Consider the following 26815-nt stretch of genomic DNA (forward strand, 5'->3'; position numbering starts at 1 on the left):
TATTAAAAGCTGCCAACGTTCCAGCCTACCTTTTCCAACTGGAGAGGAGCATCCGTCAGTTCGTTACTCGTCCCGCGGTTCCTTTACTGAAGGCGGCGTCAGAGGTAAGCGGTCAGGTCCCGGGCCTCGGTCTGAGCAGGCAGAGCCGCTCCGCGCCTTGGCAGCCCAGCACCGCTGCCGATGGAGAACGCGACGGCGGAGCGGAACCGGCCGCCCCTGGCAGCACCTCGCAGACGAGCCTCGCCAGCCTCCTGTAGCTCAGGCGCCAGGGAAGCGCGCGCGAAGCCCCCGGCCACGCAAGAGCTTTGATCCACGCGCCGCAGCGCACCAACAAGGCGCTGTCGACAAGAATCGCGCTCGCCTGGCAGGAAACCACCCCAGCACGAAGACGGCTTTCGTCAGGCAAAGGGCGTTTGTTGTGCGAGGGCACGTGCACCTCTGGCCGCGGGCGCGCTGCTCCTGCCTTCTCGCCACACGCGGGAAACGCCACTGCAGAACCTGCGGAAGGGGGGACCGCGTTCGTACTCCCCGTTAAAAGAAGCCGCACCAGCACCTGTATGCCTAGTACGGCTTAAGAAATCGGAAGAGTCGGTACTGCCAGCATTTCGTCTCCCCCTCTCTAGGCGCCCAGCTCTGGGGGTGCTGACAAGGTGGTTGTCTCGGGTTCTCATCCTCTCAGATACGGAGAGAACCGTGTGAACAGTGTGAAATCTGAATTTTACCTATTATTACTAAATCCCGCAGCACCAATAAATGTTGGTTCCACAAAGTCAGAACATTATGTGTGCTAGTAGAAATTTTTAGTGAGAAAAAGTGTTTATAAGAGGTTCTTACGGTGAAGGAGTGAGGGAAGCAGGACAGTGCTTCCCTGCTGATCGCCCTTGCACCCAATTTGTGAGCAAAACTCAGCTTAAGGAGGTGTTGGCCATTGTAGCAGTTCTTCCCTCATTGACGGGATCTGGCAAATCCCACTTCAACTCTTCAGAACCTCGATCGGTGCCACTGGAGCTGGTCACACCAGGCCCCGGGGAGAGCTCCCGTTTGCTCCCACTGGCCCACAGCTTCCAGCAAGTTCTTTAATTACTAGTTTTACAGGCACAAAAGGCAGAAACAGCTTCTTGGGTTAATCTTCTCCTGCGAGGAACTTTGCACTTTTTTTCTGTTCAGAATATGTAGAAACAAGCGTTCCTTTGCTTTAGGATCCCTGCAGCTTCAGCTTTTTGCCCTCGTTACGGTGTTACCCACCGCGCCGTCACCATTAACACTCACAAGCTGACATTTGTACAAATGCATTTTTATTGTTTTAACAGAACCGAAGAAAGGCTGAAAACGTTAGACTATACAATACATTTTGGTTTATAAACAAAGTTTTATAGTGGTAAAACATTTCTAAGTGACATTCATGGTCTTTTTCAAATTTTTGCTGCATTTCAGGTCTGAAGACTAATAGTGTTCAAAAAAGCAGTAACTGCATAAGGTGGACAAGTATTAGCTTCTACAAAACAGTTCAAGAACTTATAGCAAACACATTCTGGAAGAATATCAAAGGCAACCATGATTCATCAGTTTCCTGCAAACATTCCTCAGTAAACAGAAAGTGATCTTTGGCATAAACAATTATGTATTAAAGGCATTAGTAATATTGCATTAATATCAGTCAAGCAACTAAACAGTGATGCTAGAAAAAAAAGAAAACAATCTCACAGAGAAGCCTGAACGGGGCGGGGGGGGGAACGTGGGGAGCATTGAGAAGTGATACAGGAAGACTATTTAGAAAACCCCTTAAAAATAACCCCTACCTATTCAGTGTTATTCACTATTAAATAGAAATGACTACGTTAAAGTTCTGTTAAAGATCTGGTACAAACCAACTGAACGCAAGACATTCAGGTTAAGGCTCTGGCACCCCTTCCCTCCTCCTCCTGCCGCAGGTAACTGCGGGAAGAGAATACGATGGAAAGATCAAGTACCACGTACTTCATGATAGCCAGACACAAGGGGCGAATCCAAGGCGAACGCGCGCGCTCTCGCTGAGGTCCCTTTGAGGCAGAAGCGTTACACATCCGTTAACTTCCCTTTTTCAATACCAGTGCAACGAAGGGGGAGCGGAGGGGAGAAAGTCCAGCTGCAGAGTAACTGGTGCAGACAGGGAGAGCACAGCTGACTACGTTGTGTGTCTCTGGGGCTGTTAAGACTGAGCAGTTTTTCCACAAGGGCACTTCTGTTAAAGGTGGTTTGTTCATGCAACAATTTTCAGCAAATTAAAAGGGGATCGTGAGGCCAGCGCCGGCCTGGGCAGCAGTCTGCAAGCGCTCCTTGCAAATGTACAGAGGCTTATGCTTTAACGATAATTCTCCTTTCTGTCAAATGCCAAAAGAGGCTTCGGAGCAATTAAATGAAAAAAAAATCTATATATATCTGTATTTATATATATACGAAGGCATGTTCAACTATGAAAGGATCAAAGCATCCCAAGTCTATTTTTGTAATTGACATGGGGGATTTTATAGCTTTTTATTGGGGTTTTATTTGGGGTTTTTGTTAAAAACACAGTAAAACTTTGTTCAATTCACTATTACTAAAACTTGAAAAGATTTTGAGCCTCTAAACTATAAGCATTAAAACCAGTAAAAACATCCCAGTGCGGTTCGCGTGAGGAGCCCCCGTTTGCGGGTTGCCGTCAGACCGCCTAACGAGGGCTTCACGTCCCTGCGGTGCTTGGGCTTCAAAAAGCTTATGCATTGTTGGGAACAAGGGCAGCGAGGCAAAAGGTCTTCTTTAATTTCATCTTTTATCTTTTAATTTCCACCTTGAGAGGCTGGAATAGCATTAAATGGAGGGAAGAGGAGGAAAAGAATAATAATAGTATGTGCTCATTTGGGTTTCAAGAGGGAAGAGCCAGCACGAGGCATTCTCTGGTCCTGGGCATGCAGTTAGCTTAAGAGGACCAGGCTTTCTCAGCTCAGCTGAGCAAGAAGGAGAGAGTTCCACGATTTAAGGTCTCCGGCTGTAAGGCTCCAGCTGTCAACAACAGCGTGCCACTAACAACCACTGCAAAGCATTTCAGTACAGTACGAGAGCTCCTGCCTACAGGGTGACAGGAGGGTGACAAAGGCAGCTCCAGTTTCTGTAGAAGTTCTGTTGACAGGCAAAAATCAAGAGCAAAAAAAATACCGTTTTGGACATGGAACTTTAATCATCAATTTACAACTGTTCTGCTCTGCCCACCCCGCCCTTAATTAAAAACCCCACACCTTCCATCATTTCTGCATGGTTTAAGAACAGCCAGCTAAAATCCTGCTGAGAAGTTAATGTTTCTATATCAATGATTGTCCCTAAAATCTGCCAAGCAACCAATAGTGTCCTAGGCTCTCAACACAAGCTTAAAGTGAGGTCCATGTTTTATATCATCACATGGGAACTACTGGAATATACAGTGCATAAATGTGTGCTTCTGGGAGTACAGGATTCATGAGGAGAATCTTCAAAAGCAAACAAAGGCTAAGAACTGTCTACTGTCGGAAGAAATTTCGAGGTGTTCGATATCAACCGGGTTCCAAAGACATTTGAAATGCATTCTCTTGTAATTCATACCCTTAGAATGGGGCATTAGCATAAGCTACCCGTGAGCTCATGTATACAGCACCTTTCGCTGTTAACATCTCTCTTCTGTTTCCAAAAAAAGGCATTTTATGTTACAGGAAACAATACCGATGTGGCAAGTATTTACTGATACCACGGGGTCTTTCTGACCCAGCGAAGAGTGAATCCAGCATCTGTTCTTATCTTAATGGATGCTGCTTCAGCTTCTCTCACAGTTTCCTTCACAGACTGCATGAGATTCTGGGCGTTATGAACCAACATCTCAGTTGCCTGTCAAGAAAATGAAGAAGTTCCAATGTATTAGTGAATACCACGTTCAGGACAGTAGCATGGAAACCCACTACACACGAGGGCACCCAGTGCAAGCATTAGGTCAGTCGATTGCTGACCTGAACTATGAAAAAGTAAATGAAACAACTAGTCTTTGTTATCCTGGCTCACAGCAAGGACTTTCCCATTTCTCACTGTCAATTTGTGCAAAATCTGAACAAAACGTAGCGTCTCGAAGTACAATAATCCCTCTCAGAAGCCAAAACTGCAGGATTTCAACTGAAAACATGCATTTGGAAGTTGACAGAACTGCAGGAGGAGTACTCCAGAGGCAGCTGGGGAATAAATACGTTCACACAAACCACCAGAGGGTGCTCCCTCTCCCCCAGTCTCAAACCTGCGGTATCTGCAGAAGCAAGGCCTCTCATTAGCTTGCTCTTCACTGCTAAATCAAGGGGATTAAGTAGTTGCTCTCATAAAAATTTGAGCCAGAGGAGCTTTTTGGCTTGGGAAGGATTGATGTTCCTCTATTAAACTGTAGCTTTTGGGCCAGAAACCAAGGTGCTATACTAGAACTGACCTCACTGAGGTAAGCTTCCAAACACCTGAGTTCCCAGAGCGCGTCCGATATTACATGTTATATATTTTTCCCCATAAATCTGACCAACAATTCCATGCTACCAATTTTTGCACCTCTTACCTGTTCCGACTCTTCATCGCTGATATTGGTTCTGCCCAGCATGGTAGCTTTGACAGTGGAAAGAATTTTGAGTTGCGTACTGATGGTTGGGATTCGCTCACAGACCTAAGGAACGAGGATAAAAACACTTCGTGTTGTAAATGGAACCAATACATTGTCTATTTTTTTTTTCAGATAAATTCCTTTATTTTGTTTTACTGTTAGGTGAGGAATACGCACAGAAGGGATTTTATAACCTTGAAGACTTCCTGACAAATGTGGGTAGGATACTTTTAACTTATTTTACTTGCTCTGGGAATTTTTGGGATGGAGCCAGCATTCTTCCGTTCTTCCACATATCCCTTGAGGTTCTGCTCGGTTAGGAATGGGATGGCATATATCTGGCTGAGACTGAAAAACTATGGAGTGTTACGCTTCCGCTACTGTTCTTTGATACAAGGGAATGAGTAGATGAAATACAAAGCAATGCAGGCTCGGGGCAGTGTGTGCACTGCGCAGTGTTTTTGAAAACCTCCTTGGACACAAGCATCTCCTGCTCAGCTGTAAGCAAATCCTGACTTTACAGAATACATCTGACCATGGGATCTAAAAACAGACACAGAACTTGACAAAACTTTACAAGCGAAGGAGAGAGACACGTGATTCACGGCCACAACTCCTGTACTCGCTCGCACGGAGAGATGGGGGGGCGGGGATATAATATTTGAGGCAATTACAAGGTAACTCGTTACCTGCAGGAGGTTTGTCCTAATGCGCTTGTCAGTGCACTGCTTTGCCACCTCTTTGGCCAATCGAGTGACCTCATCCGATGCCTTCGCAATATCCTTTGCGCACTGAATGAGCGCGCGCTTGTTCCCGCTCCCGCCCCGCACCAGGCGCGACATCTCTGCCATCAGCAGCGCCATTCGTTTCGCAGCAGCGATGATGTCGTTCCCCTGCGGAGAACGGCACGAGTTAGCGCTCACGCCAGGACGGAGGCTGCGCGCAAGTCGCGACTGAACAGCAGCCTACGTTCTGGCAGCAACCCGCTCGAGAAGTTAAGGACGGAAGAACCCTTCGTGAGCTCAGGAGAGGTTTCTTCAAGGAACGGGGAAGATCTGAACTAGTTTTGGTTTTGACATTTTTCCTCCTAACACTCAGGAAAAAAGTTCGCTTCAAAACTGGAAAAGAGGCGGTAAAGGAAAGTGTTAGTTTGTCCACGGAACAAGAGTTACTGCTCTGCCGGGTAGGTTTTAAGATAAAGCATGTTATTAGCATTTGAAATTCCAGATTTCCCAAAAAAGGATTTTTTTTTTACATTCAGAAAAAAGCGTGCTAAATAGCTTGTTAAACCAAATAGCACTAATTAAGTTAGAGTGTAGTCATAAGTTGAGCAGAAAGTTTTCGGTGGCATCTTAAACTGAGGTTTTTAAAGCATCAGCTGCGCTGCTCTAATGCTAAAGGGTAAATGGAAGAGGATCTGTGACATACAAAACTTTTGTCACTGGTAACGTGATAGTGAGATACAAGTATTACTTTTTTTTTTTTTTTTTTTAGTTATTTCTTGAAAATAAGTCTTCCTTTTTGATAAAATCTCTCCCTTTAAAAATAAAGCTTCCAGGAGAGAAGAACTTGATAGTTTAAAAGGTAACCTAGTGATATTTCTTATGTTAAAATGCAGATTTTCTGTATTAAGTACATCAAAATTACTGTCACAGAAATACTTCTGAGAAATATTTGAAATGTGAATTAAGTAGGACCAAGGCAAAACCATTTCTTACACACTGTCCCGGAGAGAAACCTGGCGCACGAAAAAGGAGACCTAGACGATCAATTGTTAGTAGTCTGTTAGTGTATTTACATTCACCTTTGCAGAAAGTTGTTTGGTGCCACGAAGCATTCCTGTCGTGTGGATGAAGTATTAGCAGAGTGAGTTAAGTATTAGCACACCCTTCCCTCGGTATAACTCCACGATTAATGACCAGTGAAGTTCGGAGCAGAGAGTAACACCGTGAGAACCGAACTTAGCAAACGTAGCCTCCATCCCTGCGCACGTACTTCCCTGACTCACTACCAGCAAATTCAGGAAGATATCCCAGATATTTTACAGATACAGATGACACAAAAAGCTGAACTATTTGTTGCCACGACCTAGTAGATGAACAGTTTGCTAGTGTAACAGTTAGGATGCAAGTGACATAACACAAAGCTTTTCCACGTTTTCATGTAGGAGAATCAAGAAATTAGGACCAGTGTCATTTACGAAGCCCTCTAACAAGTTATCCAAGCATCAGAATCTGAAAAGGACAAAAACATTTTTAAAGCCCTGTTATTAAAATCGTTTAGCACATCTGCATATATGCACGCGCACACACACACACACACACCCCCTAACCTTTGTTTGTTACGGGACACCAACCTTACTCTTTGCAGCATGCCATACAAAGTGACCGGTCTTGCAAACGTTTGTGCTTAGACAGAAGAGACAGGCTGCTTGTGCGCGTCTGAACCTCACGTTAGATTTCCACTGGTTTCATATAAACGCAGCGTCAATTCAGCAGCTAACAGCATTCAGTGCAGCTTCCCCATAACAGAATTCTCCCAAGACCAGCATTTGCAATACAGCCAAGTGCAAGCCAGCAGTCAGTCCTCGTCCACCAACGCTGCCATACAAAGCCATTCCTTGTTGGAAGGTATTCTAATTGATGCCATCGATGGAGGCAAAGCAAAATAGACACGTTAAATGACTTCTTGAATGCTGTATGCTCTGCTGTATCTGGAAGTCATTAAGAAACCATTAACCGTGGCTTCCCAGGTAGCCCACATGAATGGAAAAAAGACCCGGGGGGACAGATGACAACCCCTACTCAATTTGAAAACTACCATGACAAAGAAGAACAGGCAGATGCAAAGGGAGAGGAAGCCTTTAAACATTAATAAGTGACCCAAATCAAGCTTCAATCCAGCACTGACAAAGAGATCTAGCAAACTCGTGAAGCCACTCTCAGTCCTTAAAATGAAGTGCAGACACACTTATTCATTCAGAACGGCGGGGCCCAGCAGGGATCAAGAGTGGTGCAAACGTGTCAGCGTTCCCAATGGCTGGATGCACGCGGATCAGTCCCCGGGGAGACTCGGGAGTACCTTACTAGACCACTTGGTTGCTTCCCGATGGAGAGACTGAGCAGCAGCCAGAATGGGCTGGTTAACGGGCTGATTGGTTGGCATTAACAGCAGCTCAGGCTCGCAATCATCTTCAATGTCAGAGGGGAGAGTGAATTCAACATCTGCATCATCCTCCTCTACATCTACACCAGCCTCAGCCGCTTCATTAATCACAGTCACATCAGGCTTTGCAGGTGGCAGCAAGGGTGGAGAAACAGGGGACAGTTAGTACGAGAAGCAGAATCTGGGAGAAGAGCATGAACTGAGCTGTTTTAGTGACCAAAACATCCTCTTGGTCTCCCAGGATCTGACAACACAGATCTAGGATCAGGTCAGAGGGAAGAGGAGAAGGAATATAAGATTAGCAGAAGGAAACAAACATTTCGCCTGTAAACCAAAGTTATCAAACATCTTAAGAAGTTACAATTCAAAGATGCAGCAATATTTTTGGTCTGAGCATACAGCTTCTACAGAGAGAGGGTGAGTTTCAGAACAACATTTTTCTGGCAAGACAATGGTGAAATGAATGGATTTTCTGTTTCGGTGAAAGCCATTTTGACTGCCTGGAAGCAGGCACAGCAGCTGATGACCGTGGCGTCTGAGCAGACAGAAAGCTTTGCACGGAAGCCCGTTCACATGTATGTGATAAGAAGAGGGAGCAGCACGATCACAGAAAAAACCCACCAACACTGCTTGCTGTAGAGGGAAAAAACGGTGGGGTGGGGGACACTGTAGGAGTCAGTATTGAAGTACCACAGACGACATGAAAGAACAGAACTGGGTTATGAAATGAGGCGATGATACTGAATGTTATGAATGATGCAAATATTACAGTTCTTAAAGATTGAAACAGAATTAGTAGAATAAGAGGATTATGAAGCATATGATACTGTTTGGCCACAATATGTTGTATCCATCACCTTCAAAAAGAAAAATAAAAAGAGGATTGAAGCAAATATATTGCGTTAGGGTAGATCACAAGGAAGAGGTAAGTAGTACAACAGCACAGGCATTGGTAATACAGCAACACTCCAATACAAAGATATACAACTTCGATAACTGTATTTCTTTGACTAAAGCCACGTGTGATAAAAGTCAAACCACCCTTACCAAAAACCATGCATTTTCAACAGTGTTTTGCTTAAGATACAGCCTTTTATAGAAAAAACATTTATACCACTGAGACCACAGAAGTTTTGGAAGCTGTAACTTGTATGCTGCCAAATCAACTCATCTTCAAATACAACTTCATTTAAGTCTTAACCTAATGAAGAGTTTCCAAATACTTATTTATTTATCCAAATGAGGGGGAAAGGCAGGGAAAGGTAAAGCAACCGACAGTGTTTGGTTTGCGCTCCGTGGGAACATGGAGTACACAAAAGCCCAGAACCCACTCAGTGAAGAGGAGTTCTTGTAAAGAAGAAGAAACAAATTGATTTTAAATCTTGCGAGAATGGAGAATGTAATCAGAATTCTTAAGACTAAGTACTTGCTGTCCCCCCACAAACGTGACACGTGGTAAAGCACCTGTAGACTAACGTAACTGGGAAAAAGGCAGAAGACTGTTGACACAGTCTATTGCAATTTAGTACAAGCAAGACCTTATATATCCATCTTTCCAGGCTTAGCCCATATTCCTCAGCAGCACTGTCCATCAATCCCTCTTCCACCCAATAAGTGTCTTCAGAGACTACAAAAATGGTTTTCAAACTTCTTCCCCCAAAACATCCTGCCAGAACAGCTACTCCTATTGCTAAAATGAGGCTACTAAAAAAGAACTAGAAGGACTAATCCTAGGCTAACGTACTGGTTTGTTGGTCCAAATTAAAGAAACAGCAATGAAAACAGTGCTTTATAATCTAAATACACTAAGCTTAGAGCTCTTCCATAATCAGCAAGGGGTTTTAAGGTCTGCTGCTTGACTTGGATAACTATTTTAAGAGTTGCACTATTTAATTTAGAATATATATAGTATGTATAGGTGATTTATTATGTATGTAGTAAAGCATTTTATTACCTACTGCACCTTAAGTTACCCATTTTGGGCTTCAAAGATCAAAACACTTTTAGGAAGCTGAAATTAAGGCTTTTGGCCCCAAAACTACCTCTGCAATGACTACTACATTCCAGTACTACCCCTTTAGTAATATAAATCTGTATTTGGTATATCCAGAAGTATGAGGGGAAAATAGAGCTTTTCATTTTACGGAAGAGACACTCAAACAGATTTGCAGGACTTTTCGTGTTTTATCTGTACTTCCAAAACAGATGTTCTTAAGCACAAAGCACTGACGCTGATTCTGTGAGCTATTCAAGTTTATCTTCTCATTCACTACCCAATTTGGTGGAGAAAAAAAAGTAGAGATTTTCAAAGCCAAATTCTGATCTTAAATTTATACCTGCAGAAGGCTAAATCTCAGAAGTTTACTCAGTTGCTGCCAGAGGAAAAATGCAGCTCTTCGGCGGCGGCAGGGGAAAGCAAAAAACTTACATTAGCATTTTTAAGACTGACAAATTCACAGTGCTTTGTCATAGCACTAAAATGGCAAGGAAATGGTAAGGAAATGAAGGATTTCAGCCTTGATAGCGAGTGTGACTCAGTAAAAAAAAATGTGGCAATGCCATCTATATATGGTCACTTTTCTGATTATAAATGCACCAGATTAACTGCAAAGTAACCTTCAGCTCCTTCCAAAATTAAGACAAAGCAGCTCATGATTCCTCCAGCTGGCACCTGCAACATCCATCCAGACTTTTCAAAGTCACTTAAATATAGCAGTCAGCTTGTCAGCCTAGAAAGCCATTAATTATTAGTGGCTCTCTGGGCAGTACTAGCATCAAGGATCACAAACAGTTTAGCATACAAGGCACAGTTGTGTTCAGAGGTACGTTAATAAAGCATTCTAGCAATTCTGAGTATTAGAACAGTTGACCCTAGTTCACTCCGAACTTTAAAGGGTTTCTAATTCCTCCTACGGCAGTGCTTTTACTATTTGGTCTATAACAGACTACTCTCTGTCATTGAGGCAACTGACTTTTGACCAAATACACTGATCCTAAAAAAAAAAAATCCAACCCAAAACATTCATTTTAGCCCAAGGGACATACGACAACTTCTTACCTTGCTGGACCATTTCCGTGCTTCATCATGCAACTGCCTAGCAGCCATCATCATGGGCTGATTAATAGCTTCTCCTGCTTTCTGCTCTGGGAACTCTTCATCCTTTTCTTCAGGTGGTGGCGGTCTGGGCGGGGGAACCTCACCTTCTGGAAGTGGCGGTTTTGGAGGAGCAAGCTCGTCAGTCAGCTACGGAAGGGAAAAACCCTTACTCAGTGCAATGAAACAGCACACGGGTTGAGTAAAGGACGGTGTCATGGCACGACATGGTTGCATGAGCTCATGCCTTTTTCCAGTGTTTCAGTTCCTCCGTGTTAAAAGAAATACCATGTTTTAATCTCTTCTTTTGAAAGCTGAATTGGTATTTTTCAGACTTACGGCTACTTGTGTGCATGGCTGGCCAGTCAATGCATTTTATTGCTAAGGAATAAAAACATACTCAAGTAATTTCGGTGTGCAATCCACACGTTGTCAGTGACAACTGTGTATTGTATTACAAACTATGCTGCACTTACATGAAGCTGCTCAAGGTCAGGAGGAGGAGGGGGAAAATCTGGTTCCTGAGGCTGGAAGGCTTCTCTGACTTTGGCCACAGCTCCCAGAATTCTGTATCCTGAGTCCAAGAAACTCTTCTGCAAACCTGAACAAAAATTCCATTACCAGTTTAACAACATTCTGTAATATTTACGATGGCAACACTACCCTAAAAGTTATTTCTGTAACACACTGTGCAGAGTACACATATATACATAAAGTAACAACATTTAGAAACTACCAAAATGTTCACAGTGGATTTATGCATTTGAAACATTAGTGTCATATGCAACATGAATGAATTAAAGCCTGGGCTGAGTAACAGTCACTATCAAGAGCCAAAGTAATACCCAGAACAACTTTTAGAATAAAAGATATTAGATAATATTTTCTTATCTAAAAGTAGTACTGCTGATAACTAGTGACAAATACTTCCTCTAATAAAGATTATGAAATCATGTAATAAACTAGAATGCTGAATCCTTTTCCCTTGAATTTGCCAAAGGTCATTGCATTTTAAAAGAGCAGGATTCAGCAGTTAGTGATGTGACCTTGATTTCACCATTCTGAGTATTAAGTGTATGCAAACTTTGCACAGAAGGGGATACACAGCTGTACAAGGCCCAATAAGTACTACTGCACATCACCTCCAGCCAGTAAAAGATATATTTGAAATCAGCAGACTGAATCCTTACCAGGATCAGAAATGTTCCCTGCAACAGCTTTAGCATCCATTACCATTGGCGATATAGTTTTGCTTAGCTCATCAGAGGCTGCTTTGACAGCCTCACGGAATTTAGGGTCTTCTGAATTTTCAACCTCCCGTTTTGCTACCAGTAGGATGCGGTTTGCCCGTCTAGCAATGCTGGTGGCACCAGCTACCAGCATCTGAGGTTGAATATTGGCCATCGCAACTTTACATTTATCAAGATCTTTCTTAATGGCCTCTTCTGATGCATCCAACAGAGATTTAGTATCAATGGCTTCATCCACCAACCCTAGAATAAAAGTTAAACACGTTAATACTCTAGTTTCATCTGTGGAAAGGGATATTTGGTATTCCGGACACTGTTCGCAACCAGAAAATAAGTATTTCCAACAAGGGGGCGGGGAGAGGCGGAAGGACGCATGGAAATCAGACCAAATGTATTCTGCAGCTTTACTTCTGATTACGTGGTACCTCTCTGTCACAGTAACCACGGTCAGGCTTGCTCCCGCTGATGGCATCCCAAGCTCGTACTCATCCACCATGGGATGTTGCTGAGTCAAGAGCTAGCTTAGAGTACATGCAGCAGAACGTCCTTCCTCCCTCCAAATTTCTTTAACCATATTCAGTACTTATCGTACCTCTCCCATTATTCAAAAGGAAGTATCCTTTTGGCTGTGCTTTTACTTAAGGATGACGTATAGTGACAAGGCAGTAATACCCACTGTTTAATTCTGGGGATGGAGAGGAAGGTAGCATACAGTCAGGAGACCAGCAGACCAGTGCAAAGGATGTGCACTTTGGAAAGGCTGCAACATGCACATGTGTCAGCAACATTCAGTAGGTCAGTAGCTTTGTTTTATTCACTGCTTTCATCAAGATGTTACATCATTTTAAACATGTTTTCTCACCACCACTTAATTATTTGTCCTCATTCAACATGCCAAGATTAGGAAAAAAACCTCAACTGGCTGCAGTGATACACTGCTAGAATAGCCATGGCAATAAAAACTAATGGTATTCTGTTTGGCCCACAGAAGAACTAAAGCCGAATTTACTTACTCCCCTGCAACTCAAAATTAACACCTATGAAGCAAGGTATTTTGTTTATGCTGTAACACATACCTATTTCTGGCATCAGAGAGCACGTTCCCACTTATCAATTTATTTTTAATGAGTCGTTACTCTTACGCATGTTTCATCAATCCAAACAGAATGGGGGGGGGGGGGGGGGGGGGGGGCAGGGGATCTATAGCAGCTAGTTAGCCACAAGTATAATCTTCAACAAAAATTCCTACTTCACCTGTCATTTTTTCTACATTATCAATCCATTGGTTTTTCATGGTCTCAAAATGTTCATAAGCAGCTTGGTTGCCAGGATTTCTCAGGAGGATACGAGCAGCTGATACAACCTGCCAATGGAAAACATATTTTATTATGGAATCATATGGAGTATATACTGACATCACACATATTCCTGAAAATACTTTTATTTCCCAGCACTGGATTTATTTAAAAACACTTCCGGAAAGCATCAGAGTGATTTCAGTGAAAAAGCATTTTTTTTCACTTACATATTTTACTAAGCCTCAAAGTAAGTTTGTTTCAAGGATAAGTCTCTAACGCTTCTGTCCAAAACTTGAAGAGTAAGACACATCACTTAATTGGTTTGTTCTACTCGGTACTATATGCACAAATATTTGCCATTCCCCTTCTAAGTGTCAGCACTACGTTCCTTGCTGGTATTAACATCTTTCTCTGGTAGCAGAGGCACAAAGAAAATTCCCCAGAAGTCATCCCCCGCCCTTTTAGCAGCCCTCTGAGACTACGGAGGCAAACCTGGGGGGTAAGTTCCCTTGCTGATTTCACTGTTGCTTGAATGCCCTCCACAGTAGTTTTATTCGCTGTTCCAACTGCAGCCGCTTTTTCTGCTGTAGCTCCCAGTCTGGCAGCATGGTTTTCAAAGTTTGCTGCTCTTTCATCAAATACCTAGTTGTCAGGAGAGGAAGAGGCACTTTAATAAGCCTAACTTCTCCAAAGAATACATAATTTCTTCAAAGTGTCAAATACCAGAGACACCTTCATAACATTCTGTGTGATTCACACTTAACGCATCTCCTGAGAGGATGCAACAGGACACCAGAGCTTTGAAGCTATGTCATTTTTTTAATCTTTACATTACTGGACTTCCTTCTTTACGAACTCATCTGGGCAACAAAGGATACTGCCACACTTTATAGCTTTGAGGTATTAAGTACACTAATTACTTATGACTGCTGCTGTGACAAATGCTGTCTTATAACTATTTTAGCTCATAGACATTAATCTTCAAACCCATAATCCAGAAGTAACTATATTTGGAAGATAAATATGGGGGTTTGCCCTAGAAATTCAAGCTTCACATCAGAAAAAAAAATAATTCCTCCTTCCACAGTCCTTAGCTATTCAAGGCACAGAATACTTTGACAAAAAGCTACCTTGTCATAAAGCTAAATTCCCCAAGGCCTTGCAAATCATTTTGATCATCTTCAAATCAACTAGCCAAACAGAGCTGCCAGCCACAGAGTTTTAGATATTCTACATGCAGCCAGTAGCTTTGAAGTACAGCACGAGAACAGGTTAAATCTGCTGATCAATCTTGGAATGAATTTGACTATTTTCATCAGCTTATATAACATTGAGACCTACAGTCCCCTAACTGGTGTGTCAGTGATCTTTGCCCAAGAATTTTTAGCATCCTGAAGGCAACATAGTAGAGACAGAGGGAAAAATCTATGCCATTTACTGAAGTCAGGGGCAGTACAGTTTCCAGGCACATGCACCACGATCTGTGATCTCCAAGAGCCCAGAAAAATTTGCAAGACAATCACCATGCTGTCAGGATTAATAAGCATGTATCACAAGCATGAGAAAAAATACACTGATCCGTTTTTCAAAACACCAACTCAGGTGAAACTAAACAATAACTGAAGCTTCACATGAGAAAAAGGCCACCTGGGTATACTTGCCTCCTCTCTGTTGGGAGCGTCAGAAGGAGCAGTGGCTGCTACTGCTAACAATTTAATAGGAGTTGTGGTGTCACTAAAAACATCAGAAACCTCTTGCGTCATCGCCTCTTGCATCCGTGTTTTAAGGTCCTTAAAAAAATAGGAAAATTATTAGCACATGATACCAGAATATTAAGTTCATAGAGATTCAAATCCATAAAACCTCTATTGGGAAAAAACCAAAAACAAACAAAAAAACAACACCAAACAAAAGAAAAACCAACCAACAACCCCAAACAAAAAAATCCATTCCAATGGCAGCCCATAAGATAAAGTGATCTTAAAAGCATCACTTTTTACATAGTTTGAAATACCAGAAGCTTGCATACTGCTCTTTGGAGAGGCATCAGAAGCCATGAACAGCATGGTAACAGCGTGGTTTGAGACCTCGTCCCTCAAATTTGCAGTACTAGCATATTTTCGTTTAAAATGAGACTTTGGTTTTACTTCCAAATTGTTCATTTGGAATTGATCTCTACAGCATGATATCAAGGAGCTTGTAGAAAGTTTGCTTTAAGCATCTCAGCTAAAGCAAGAGGGTTTTTTGCTGCATGTTGTTTTTATTGATGCCGCCCATGTGCAAGCACTCCATCAGAGGAGTGCGAACGCTTCAGCCTATCATGCATTTCACTGCACAAGAGCACATGTTTACCTTCAGTGAGTCCTGAAGCTGAGCAGCAATTGCCCTGGCCTGGGGAGATTCCCCCTCCCCTCTCGCCGCAAGGTCTGCTAGCTGAGCAGCCAGCTGGTCTACACGGTCACATTTGGCAAGCAGGTCTTGGCGATAAGGTCCCATCATGACATTGGCTAAACGACGACCTTCTGCAACCAGACCCCGAATTGCTGCCTGGCCTACAGTGGAAGAGGTCACATTGCGTTAACATACAGTGGAACAAAAAACTGAAAGCATAAATCAGATGCACTATGAAGTAAGTGGCCCTTCAGAATTCCTGGGTTTGTAAGAACGCCTTTCTAGGCAGCGGAAAGGGTCTTCTGCAGTTTATCATTAAGCAACTGCAGTTCGACGCCATGGAGGAATTCAATCCTCATCGTTTTCTTTTTGCTTATTACAGCAACTCTGGCTAGAGACGCATCCTTTTTAACTAGGGGGGCCTGACAGAAGTTAGCCATTGCAGCTGCGAGGTATTCCTACATAACTAATCCCTTGACTCCAATAAAAGCACTTGCAAATCCAAGTGCTGCACTTCATCTTCCCATCATTACAAGTCATTAGAAGATGAACAGGAAGAGGGGGAGAAAATCCAAGCAGAAAAATGAAAAAGAAGGATACCCTCTCCCAGGATTCCAGAAGCCATGGGTAAGAAGTGTCAAGTGTCCAGGATTGACAGGGCAGGGGGTGAAGACATTTTTATAAAGCCTCCACAGTGTGTAAAACAAAATCACTTTTAGCAGGGGCTGTTTCCTTCATTCACTTACAGAAACCTCCTGTTCTTTCACAAGAATACGCTCCTCAGTACAACAGTACTCTTCTTTTAAAAGAAGTCATTGTATATTAAGTCCCTTAAAGACCTACTGAAGAATCATTTTAAGCCGATGCTAACACACAAGTAATCCAAGTTCATGATCAAGCTCAAAACTACTTAGAAGGAAGTAGTCACAGGACCAGACTACCCAAAGCCACCATCATTTTAGAAAGCTTAACTACACTGGTAAGTTTGGTGCTGTTGGACTGTCCTGAGACATTTTTTAGTTGCTGTTTTGCCTAAGTCAAGTGCAGCCAAGCAAGTACACTTCCCACACCAGTTCAGGGTTTCAGTTCATCTTGCCTAGCTTGTATCTGCCAGTTACAGTTACTTTAGCCATCACTTAGCCAGGATAACTCAGAACATGACTGCATATAAATATTTGTAGCAGCTAACTCCACTGAAGTGGCTCACGTGTTTATAAAATAAAATACACATTCTGCCCTGTTATTTCAAGATTCAGTTTGTGTTGAAGCACTACCCTGGGATAACTGCAAACACACCGAGTTATTTGAGACATAGCCATTACTACTGCAGAGAACACTGAAATATTTCACATTGTCATAGCACTGAAATCACCAGGCCAGATTTTACCAGAAGCGCTGCCCAGACTGAAGACAGCCCGTATCTGATTTATATTCTTAATATACCTTTCCTATAAACACCCTGCCAAGGGCCAATGCAAGTGAAAGACATTTAAATGAAAAAATTGAACAATGACATCCTGCTACAACTAGAATTTTTCTTCATTAAACTTGAAACATTAAAGTTATGGGACACGCAACTTCTTGCACCTCTACACACATTTTTGTCATATGTATTACTAGAGCAATTGACTAAACGCTGGAGTGTACGTCCAGCGTCGAGAAACTTCAGCTCCTTCAGCAGGCTTTCAGCCTCGCGATTAACTAGGCACTTACAGATTTCAAGTGGGATTGAAGTTACCTCGGTTTCTTTTGAATTAAGAATAAAATAATTAAGATTCAGTTTTGTGCTTCTTTAGGCCAACCACCTCACAGGTTACTGTGTTCAAGAGAAACATCAAAATTAGGAAGGCTTTCAGCCACTGCCAAACAGGTCTCATGGGACCTACCCACCACCCTGTTGGTCATCTCATTCAGTGTCCAATTTGCCAATCAGAAAGTGTCAAAACATGGAACTCCACTATTCTGTTTATAATACTGCATATAAATTTGCACTTCACAAGTGACCAAATTATCAACATCACTAAATCTTTAATTCAAGGATCTGCACACAACAGAAGTTATCTCAACGGGCAGCAAAAGGTGGGAGAAAGAGGTATTAAAGGTCTGAAGTTAAGCTACTTATAAGGCGTGTTTCTATTCATCATTATAAGTTGCACTGCTCAGATGTAACTGCACTGCTCAGAACTAACTGCTGTGGAAAACATTACTGAACCCAGTTTTCACGCTTCATCGCCTACTTGCAATAGCATCGGAAGAAGCTAAACTAGAAATTGCAGAAGTTGTTTACAATAAGCTCTCACTGGAGCAGCTCCTGCACCATAACTATATGCCTGCTGATAGCATGCTTGGATTCTTAGATCACCCTTCTCTTTGATTAAGAAGCACTCTCCTCAGATAACCCAGAAACCATAAGAGAAGTGGTATTTTTAAGTCAGGTTTATGGATGTTTTTCTCCTCTCTGAAGGACTTAATTACTCAATTTGCTGGAGTAGACATAAATTCAAATTTGAGATACTATATTTGCATGATAATAAGAGCAAGGAGCAGTCTAATATTTGTCTGTCTTACAGCACACGTTCTCCTACTCTTTGCCAAAGTTGTTCTTTCCAGAAGACAGAGAGAATCACGGGCCAGCTCGACTCAATAATATTGCAGCCAGGACTTGGCTATAAATCTCCAGCCTCAAACTGCAGGTCTCCACAGCCATGAAGAGATTCCACGCATCCTCAGCATCCCAGAGGCTGTAGCTTCCGTCATAAAAATTACTAGCAAGTTTAACCATAAAACTATGGGGGGAAAAGCACACTGAAACACTTACCTACTCCCCGATCAGCAACTGTAGGATTGTCTATCCACCTCTGAGCTTGCTCAATCTTGCCCTCCAAATGGACAGCTGCTTTAACGGGCCTGGTATTTGCTACAGCCCTGTTTGTTTTGGACTGTAAATTCTGAAGGGATGTAGCTATTTGCTTAGCCAATGCACGGGCCTCGGGAGAGTCACCTTTCCCGCTAAGGATTAAAAAAAAATAGTGTCATATAAAGATCTTTTACAGCTAGTCCCAAATTCAGAAGGAAGACATAAGAGTACTTCATCTCTTTAAATAATGTTAAATTTGACTGTTGCATCTCAGAGCAAATAATGCAGACCTGTCATCCATAAATCCCTGCCTCACACTCCTCTGCTGTGGCACCTGGATATTACATATGTTCAACACAGCTCTGAGGTGGGGGAAGGCATGGTACTGCCATTGATAATTCTGATGTATGACTGATTTCCCATGCTCGTGGCTGCCTTATGAGCAACTGCAGTAATGCCACACAGGTTACAAGCAGAAAAGCAAGCAGCAGCAGACCCAAGGCTATATACAAAGTTGAACAGAGATAGCACATTAAGACCTGCAGCAGCTAAATATCAAGAAAAACTTGATTACAGTGTTTATGATGAAGAAAAATATTTATCTTCATATTGCAACTGGCCATAGATGAAGATCACAATTTATACAATAACCGTTTCTCCGCTTCCCTTCTCAAGCACCCCCTTTGCGAAACTGATACATCGTTTGCAGCTGGGCGCTGAAGACCTTCGGCAAACCCTGTTACCTTGGGTTATCTTTTACATAGTTTGCAGTTACAGATTGGAGCCCTGACACTGACTGAAGTGCTAGATATCCCCCTTTGCTTGCCATTTAGTAAACTGCTTAGCAAAAACCAGTGATGAGGTTTGCCTGTATAAACGAACTTAAATTTCACATTACCTCATTCCTTTGAAGTGCTTTGACAGTACAAAGGAGCTCAATTTTGGCTTCGTTTGCCTGTTAAATATTCCTTAGGCAGCACAAAAAAATATTTTCTAGATATTACTTTTTTTTTTTTTTTTTAAGGAATACAGTGCAAGTTGGGCTTTGGGTTAGAAATCATTAGGTTGAAGCACTAAAAAGGATACCATATTTTATAAATCAAAATTTTTAAAGGATGTTAAAAAAGTTAGGTTTCCCACCCAGGAACAACACAATTCTTCACACTCAATTTTCCTAAATGCAGGATAGAATCTCAGAAGTACAAGATCTCCATATTCCCAGTTCTTGGAGGAAAATATATTCTTCAATTAATAATCAATATTCTGACTGTGCTCAGCACTTTGAACTGCAAATAAAAGTTATTCAAATAAATTAATGGTGATAAACCTAATACATACTGTCGCCGCAGATCTGACAGCTTAGCTGTCAACGCAGAGATTTCCCCCAAGGAACGAAGGATGTCATCTCTCTCTTTAGGCTCCTCACATAATTCTGCAACTTTCCTTGCTTCGGCCATAATTCCCCGAATATGCTCTTCTCCTTCACTGCCCCCATTCGGATCCGCAAGCCAGTTCTTAATAGAAAGAAGTTGTATATGAGTGAAGATAAACAGTAATGTTATTTCTATAGAGACTTTTAAACAAAAATAAAAACCAGTACAGCTTTCAAAATGTTATTTAACAGAAAACACTTTTTTACAAGAAATTTCTGTTTATTAGATACCGTGAAGTATTGTCTGGAAGATTTTTCTGATTTGAAAAACATATCAAATTCTCTCTCCCCCAACATCTGCCAACAGTATTTTCAGATGTAAAATTTAACTAGAGGCTTTAGAGGCTCCTGATCTGGCTTTCAGAAGAAAAATGGAAACAGATGCTCTTGTGCATAGCGTGGCACTCTTTACAGAGCTCTTCCTGAAAAGTTTCACATAATTTCACTATATATCTATGCATTAATGTATATTTATATATATACACATACACACATTTAGATAAGGTATATCTAGAAGGTTCATTATTTGATGTCCATCACCATCACTGGGTAATAGGCTGACCATTGAGAGAGGTTAAGAGTTACAAAAATGAAGTAACAACTAAATGAAAAAGTTGTGTCATTAACATTGTTTTGCTTTTGTCATGAATATCAAGTTCTAAATCCTCAACTCCACTCCCAAAGCAGAGGCCAAGGGAAGGGCTCCAGTTTTACCCACAGGTAAGCCTGTGCAGTCTGAAACTCCCTGACTCTTTCCTTCAATACGATCAGTTTATGTCCAGATTTAGGGTGTTTCCTCACTTTAATTTCACAGCCTAACATTTTTAGCAATCTTAAAAAAAATATTTAAAAATTGTCGTAAGCTGTAGCAAAATTCACAGCACCCTGTAAATTACTGAATTTAAGATTTTTCTGTGTAAAAGCAAGTATCCCCTACATGTTCTTCTGAACAAGTAACCACGCTGTGTGGAAACAACTACAATAGTTCAGTGTAACAGCTCTAACAGCAGTCACGTAACCATGTTCTGAAGCATTTATGAAACCATTAGCAGTACCTGAGCAGCATCGATCTTCTTTGCAATTGCCTGCTTCGAGTTTGTCATGGCCTCCAATTTGTGGGCTGCGTTTTCCACCTTGGCGGTGAGCAAATCCAGGCCCTGGGACACCTGCTGCGCTTTCTGCATAGCCACGGGTGTGGCACCCTGTCCTCTGCCCGAGAAAAAAGAGCACCACAGATTCAGCTCAGGGTTGAGCAAAGCCCATTTCTAATGAAGAGGCAACACAAACTGTTTATGCAATTACTGCAAGAGACACAGTATTTAATCAGTTTGGGTTTTTTTTTTCCTGGGAAAACAAAAACAACTGGAGGAAGAACACCACAAGAAGAGGTTAAAACTAAGAGCACTTTTTCCACTTTCCAGAATTTGACATTGAGCATCCTCAGTACAACGAACATTTTTTAAGTGCCGCAAAGTAAGGCTATTTGAGGGCACAGTTCCATTAAAGTACCCAGGGCAAGGCCTGTCGTCTCCTCATTTACAGATTCCCGCAAGCCCGCCAGAACCTGGAGGAGTTGTGTCTCACCATACCTAAGTGAGGACAGCACGTCTGAGTGAAAATAAGATGTCTTCGTTGCCTCAGTCATGTTGACAAAGTAGATTAAAGGTTACAGGCTGTTGGTAAGACTTCTGAAAATGGTGAAAAGGAAGCCAGCAGTACAAATTTACAGACTGTAGAAAACAATCTGCAGCACCACCACTGTTTGCTCAAATGCTTAGGAGTTAAAAGTTGGATAGAAAGATTACTTCAGATACGTATGCCCAAGAACATTAGTTTTGCATAAGAAACCCCATACTCCATTCCAAAACAACATCACTACTGGAAAGCTTTTTGAGCATGTTAACATTAACTACTAACTTGAAAAAGACCGTAATAAGAGGGAGGATGACAAACATGCTACTGAGATGCTACGGCGTATTTACAGTCAGGCCAGAGTCTCAAGATATGTTTCTTTATACCTGATTTCTCACAGGCTGACTTGAAGTTATTTCATATTAGACCAGCATATAAATTAACTCATTTGTTAGTAAAGCTTAGTCATGTCTCTTCCTCCACCTCCAAAAGCTTCAAATAATACAAAGCTGATACCAGCCACTGATTTACACAAAGAGTAAGAGTTTAGCCTAATTTCCAGTGTGCTGTGGAAGAACTTTTAAAGAAGCTCTTACATTCTCCTGGGTCAATCAGCTGGAAATCCAAGCGAAGATAAACAAAAAGCAGCTTCTCATCCACCACCGCTATTACAGCTAATACACATCTCTTCTTCGATGACAATATAACCAGTATTTCTGAATTTTGGCCTTTCTAGACTTTATATAGCAAACTCACAACTCTTCATGAAATTAAGTTATAGCAATATTCTAAGCTTGTGTGCATGTCATCACAACACGCCAGAGCCTGGCAGCCTGTGGATTTAAAGTGGGGGCAGGGAATTTGTTTTTAAGGTAACTCAAAACTCAAGTCTTCAAATAATTTGCATTTTCTCACTTCTGCACTTCACTAGGGCCTTAAGTCAGAAGAGGCATTTATTTTACCTAAAAAACTTTTATTTTAGAACAAATTCCTAACTTGTATTGCTTTTTCTGGCAATTTGAAAGACACAGTGATGTTTAGGTGAAAATATTATAGCACAAAACCATTACCTGTATCCCTAATGGATCACAATTAATAGCTTTCTGGGTTTCCGGGTAGAGTATTTTTAGGGGTGGGGAGGAGTGTCACAACAAAATAAAGAAATCAGTGTTAGAGGACTCTAACTTAATGATTTAGTACACTGATAAGTTGCTGAAAAATTCCTTATACTCAAAGGAAACTGGGTTATAATGTTCAAACTACATGGAATAGTCATTTCTTCGCTCATCATCCTTATGCCTGCACAAAGGCGTATCATACTTCCTACTCTCTGGCAAAAGAACAAAAGGCCATGGTACCCAACATAAAAAAATATACAGTAAATGCGCTCCCTAAAAACAAAATCCCTTTAAGTTCAAAACACCATTGTGAAAGAATAACCAATTTCTAATGGGGAGGCAGAAAATTGATAAAGGGCTCTGATTAAGTAAAACTCTAGCAAGGTATGCACATAAAGTTCAGCAGAGTTCATCAGTGACTGATAAACAACTTCAACAGCTACTGCTTGTGGTCTAGCGTTCCAATAAGTACCTAAAAACCAGAGCACTCACGTCTCTTACGGTCATTGGGGTGTATCCTCTTTGGAAAGCAGACTTAACAGTAGAGTTTGAAATTTCATTTTGCCCTGATTTGGAGAAAGGCAATGTGTTTGACATTAAACAAACTCCAAATTTTCTACCTGAGCCATTTTACTCATCATGTTATACAATTACTTCACATATTAAAAGATATTATCCTTATCGGAAGAGGTCGAAGTAAAAGACGCCAAGCACAGCTACTGGCCTGCTCTCCTACACTTAGGAAGTGACACAATTGCAAGTTCAGAAAAACAGTTTTAACAGTACTGGAAAATTGTCCATTAAGAGCAACAGATTTACCTCGCTCTGAGGTCAGCCAGCTGATCAGTCATCTGGCCCAGCGTCTTGCATGTTCCCAGAATCTCTCTGCGTTCTTTGCCGGCACACAGCTCTCCTGCTTTTCCAGCTTCATCAAGAATCTGCCTTATTGCTTGCTCACCAGCATCCCCTAAGATGCAGAGTCAGTTAGCAAAACAAACAGGACGTTCCTTGACATGTACGAGTCAACTGCTATCCCATCATGCCCCACCACACCACCTGCATTAGGTTCTGCCATGAAAATACATTTATCAAAAGCTATGAGATATACACCAAATGTGATAATTAAAATGGACAGTATTTCTGAAACAATACAGCACAGCCATAATGAAATACATGGCACATGATGCACAATTGCTCAATCACTCTGTTATCATAGCTTAATTTCTATAAATACTTCATTTATAGATTCTGTTATTCAGGCTAAGAAGGGAAAGAGCAACATGGCAAGATTCACATAGCCTTAACTTCAGCCAGTTGCAGATCTGACTGGGTTTTGGCTAAAGAAAATGCAAGAACAACATTCCTTTTACTTGCGACCCACCCTGATCCTGTCCTCCAGCATTATAGATAGCGGAGGTGCCAGTACCCATAAAGTACTGGTTCCTCCATGAAATTATAATAACGAAATTGGCTCAAAGAAGTTTTACTATAAGGAACGCTCAGATGACAAACATTATGAGGTTAGCTTAAATTAACACACCCGGTAAAATCTGATTTGCAATAAGTTCCATAATTATCTCTGCAATTATCCTTAGCTACTGAATTTTTAATAGTTTACTTCATTAATTGTCAGTGTCAATGACAGAAAGCTTTGAAAATAACTTTGAGGTTTCTGGAATTGATTGTGGCAAGGGGAATGAGGTCAGAAGTACTATAAGCAGCAGCTCTGCAGATGACGACAACTCACTTCCAACTTTTACAACTGTATTATTTTGGCTTCAATTTCAGAGGAAGTCTTTCAGATAAGATCTTTCAAAGTCCAAACGGAGCAGGCCTGGATCTGGTTTTATTTGCTTTAAAGGTGTATACAAAGGCAAAACCTTCACATAAGTAAAGGTGACTGTAGTTACAGTATTTATGGCAGATTTTAGTGTTAAAAAATTTATGTCAAGATTGAAAGAAAAACACTTCAAGATTACTTTAGGCAAATCTAAAGTCACACAAATGGGAAAATACAGAAGGAGGGATTTTAAGTATTAGCAACCACTACAGTTAAATACTGTTCAATGCAATTTATAGGGTTTTGTTTTTACTAGTGGGATGCAAAGAAAAGCCATGTATATTACACAGACCATATTATTTAGACAACTGAAAAGAAGGAAAGCTTTCCAGGTCGTTAGACACGACTTGTTCAATCTCCGGTGTCTAAAGAAAGGAATAAATACAGACTCCTCCTGAATGATCCGCTACATATGGGTTACTAATGCTTAAAAGCTAATTTTTCTTACACAACAGAACTATCCAGACCTTTAAAAATCAAAATACTTTGTGCTGTTATTTTATTTAATATTACCTGGAGGTGCATTTGGATCTCTCAGCCAGCCTTTTGCCTGGTTCATCTTTGAATCTATTAAGGCTAAAGCTCTTTTCATGGCTTCAGTGTCCTTTACAAAAAAGAAACCACCAAAATGATTCTCAAAAAAATCAAAGCACGAATAGTCAACACAGCCAAAGCAGACAGAAGTTCTATAAAGCACAGTCTACTTACAGAAACACACCCATATAAGCGGCTCAAAACCCGTTTTCAAACTAGCAGGTCATAATCACTTCTTTCCAATTAAGACAGACATTTTTGTTTCACTCGAAATGCAGAAAATAAGCATGCAATTTTAGTGATTTTTCTATTCCTTTATTTACTAGTGTTTTAATTTCTAAAGTCAGAGCTCTGATAAGCACACATCTTGGAGTTAGTTCCATTTTTTCCGTCATGTACATCAGGGCACGTAAAACAGTTGTAACGAGATTAAACTTTCCAAAAACTCAAACTGGCCAGTGAATTTTACTACTTAGTTCTGTGTAAGAGGTTGCACATCTGCATTTTTCTCCTGCTCTGCTGCTTAAAGTCAAAGAGCTGCTATTTGCAGAAAAACAGACTGCCAGCTAATTCCTGAAATTCTCAAATATGGAGCTTAATATCTTTGGAGACAAACACACGCTCACATGTGGTTGTTTTGAACTCAGAACTTCTCTGCCAGAAGCAGCAGAGAAGCTGCTGCTTTGACTGTTGCGCTGCTATTATCCAACACGTCTTTGACCAGAGGAGATAAAACTGTCCAGTTCTCTTTTCTCTGCATACTCTATTAATTGTTTATGTGTCATCTCTCCACTAGAGGCCAGAAGTTTTCTATCTTATGCAAATGGAAAGACAGTGAAAAAAGTAACAGCTACCTTAAGTAGGAAGTTGGGAAAAAGCCAGGCTAGCTTTTTACCACCCGTATCATGGAAATAATATATCTAACATACCATGATTAGAACACTGATGGTGAAGAGAAGCCTGGCTCTCGCACTATTAACTGAATTGGACCGTCCATGTCCAACTCTTATGAAGAAGAGCCCACTAGGATCAACGACCAGTACCTGGTACAGCATGTGATATCCCGACAACGCTAAAGAACTGCCACATTTCTGTGAAGTTGTTCATTCTGTGTCCTTAGTCTCAAAGATACATCACTGTAAACAATCTGGCATTTAAGCCAGCTTTATTCAGGCACATTGGGCTGTCAGCTATTCATAAGGTGCTATAATATAATTCAGCAACCAACTTTCCAAAAGGTCATGCGACACTCTGCTGGATATTTTTAAGGACTCTCGAATCACAGCCTGAGAGAGCACACCAAAAGCAGAATCATTTTCACCTGGAAGGTCTGTTCCCAAAACTGGGTCTGAGAGCTGAGGTCAGGACCTGTTTGGGAAAAACTTCAAAAGGGCAGGATATGCAGCTAGGGTGGGAGGTCGGCATGTTATTTTAAAAGCCATTTTCTCTATAGCTTGAGAATTGTTTACTTAATATATAACAAGAGACAAGTAAATTATCACTTAAGTATTCAAACATATATACAAACCTTACTAGCTGTGAAGGTAGGTGTTACAGTCTTCTGTTTCATATATGGCCTGAAGCTATTT

At 41.4% G+C, this 26815-nt stretch overlaps 1 protein-coding gene across 2 annotated transcripts in view; it reads right to left on the minus strand.

The window, feature by feature from the left end:
- Positions 1-1273: 1273 nt before the first annotated feature.
- VCL (vinculin) overlaps positions 1274-26815 on the minus strand; it is a 61658-nt gene continuing 36116 nt past the window's right edge. The window contains exons 7-22 of one of the 2 annotated variants that reach the window (XM_064464956.1): positions 25206-25296; positions 23672-23819; positions 21158-21311; positions 20009-20184; positions 18632-18822; positions 15775-15974; positions 15084-15212; positions 13915-14064; positions 13379-13487; positions 12065-12367; positions 11351-11475; positions 10839-11024; positions 7697-7903; positions 5305-5508; positions 4574-4678; positions 1274-3873 (exon numbers count right to left, since the gene is read on the minus strand). In XM_064464956.1, the coding sequence (XP_064321026.1) occupies positions 3727-3873; positions 4574-4678; positions 5305-5508; positions 7697-7903; positions 10839-11024; positions 11351-11475; positions 12065-12367; positions 13379-13487; positions 13915-14064; positions 15084-15212; positions 15775-15974; positions 18632-18822; positions 20009-20184; positions 21158-21311; positions 23672-23819; positions 25206-25296 (2625 nt within the window). In that variant the 3' untranslated portion in view covers positions 1274-3726. The remainder of the gene's footprint in view (positions 3874-4573; positions 4679-5304; positions 5509-7696; positions 7904-10838; positions 11025-11350; positions 11476-12064; positions 12368-13378; positions 13488-13914; positions 14065-15083; positions 15213-15774; positions 15975-18631; positions 18823-20008; positions 20185-21157; positions 21312-23671; positions 23820-25205; positions 25297-26815) is intronic. The other variant, XM_064464955.1, reaches the window with a different exon arrangement.

The sequence above is a fragment of the Phalacrocorax carbo genome, chromosome 13 (assembly GCF_963921805.1).
Source record: "Phalacrocorax carbo chromosome 13, bPhaCar2.1, whole genome shotgun sequence".
Taxonomy (NCBI): domain Eukaryota; kingdom Metazoa; phylum Chordata; class Aves; order Suliformes; family Phalacrocoracidae; genus Phalacrocorax; species Phalacrocorax carbo.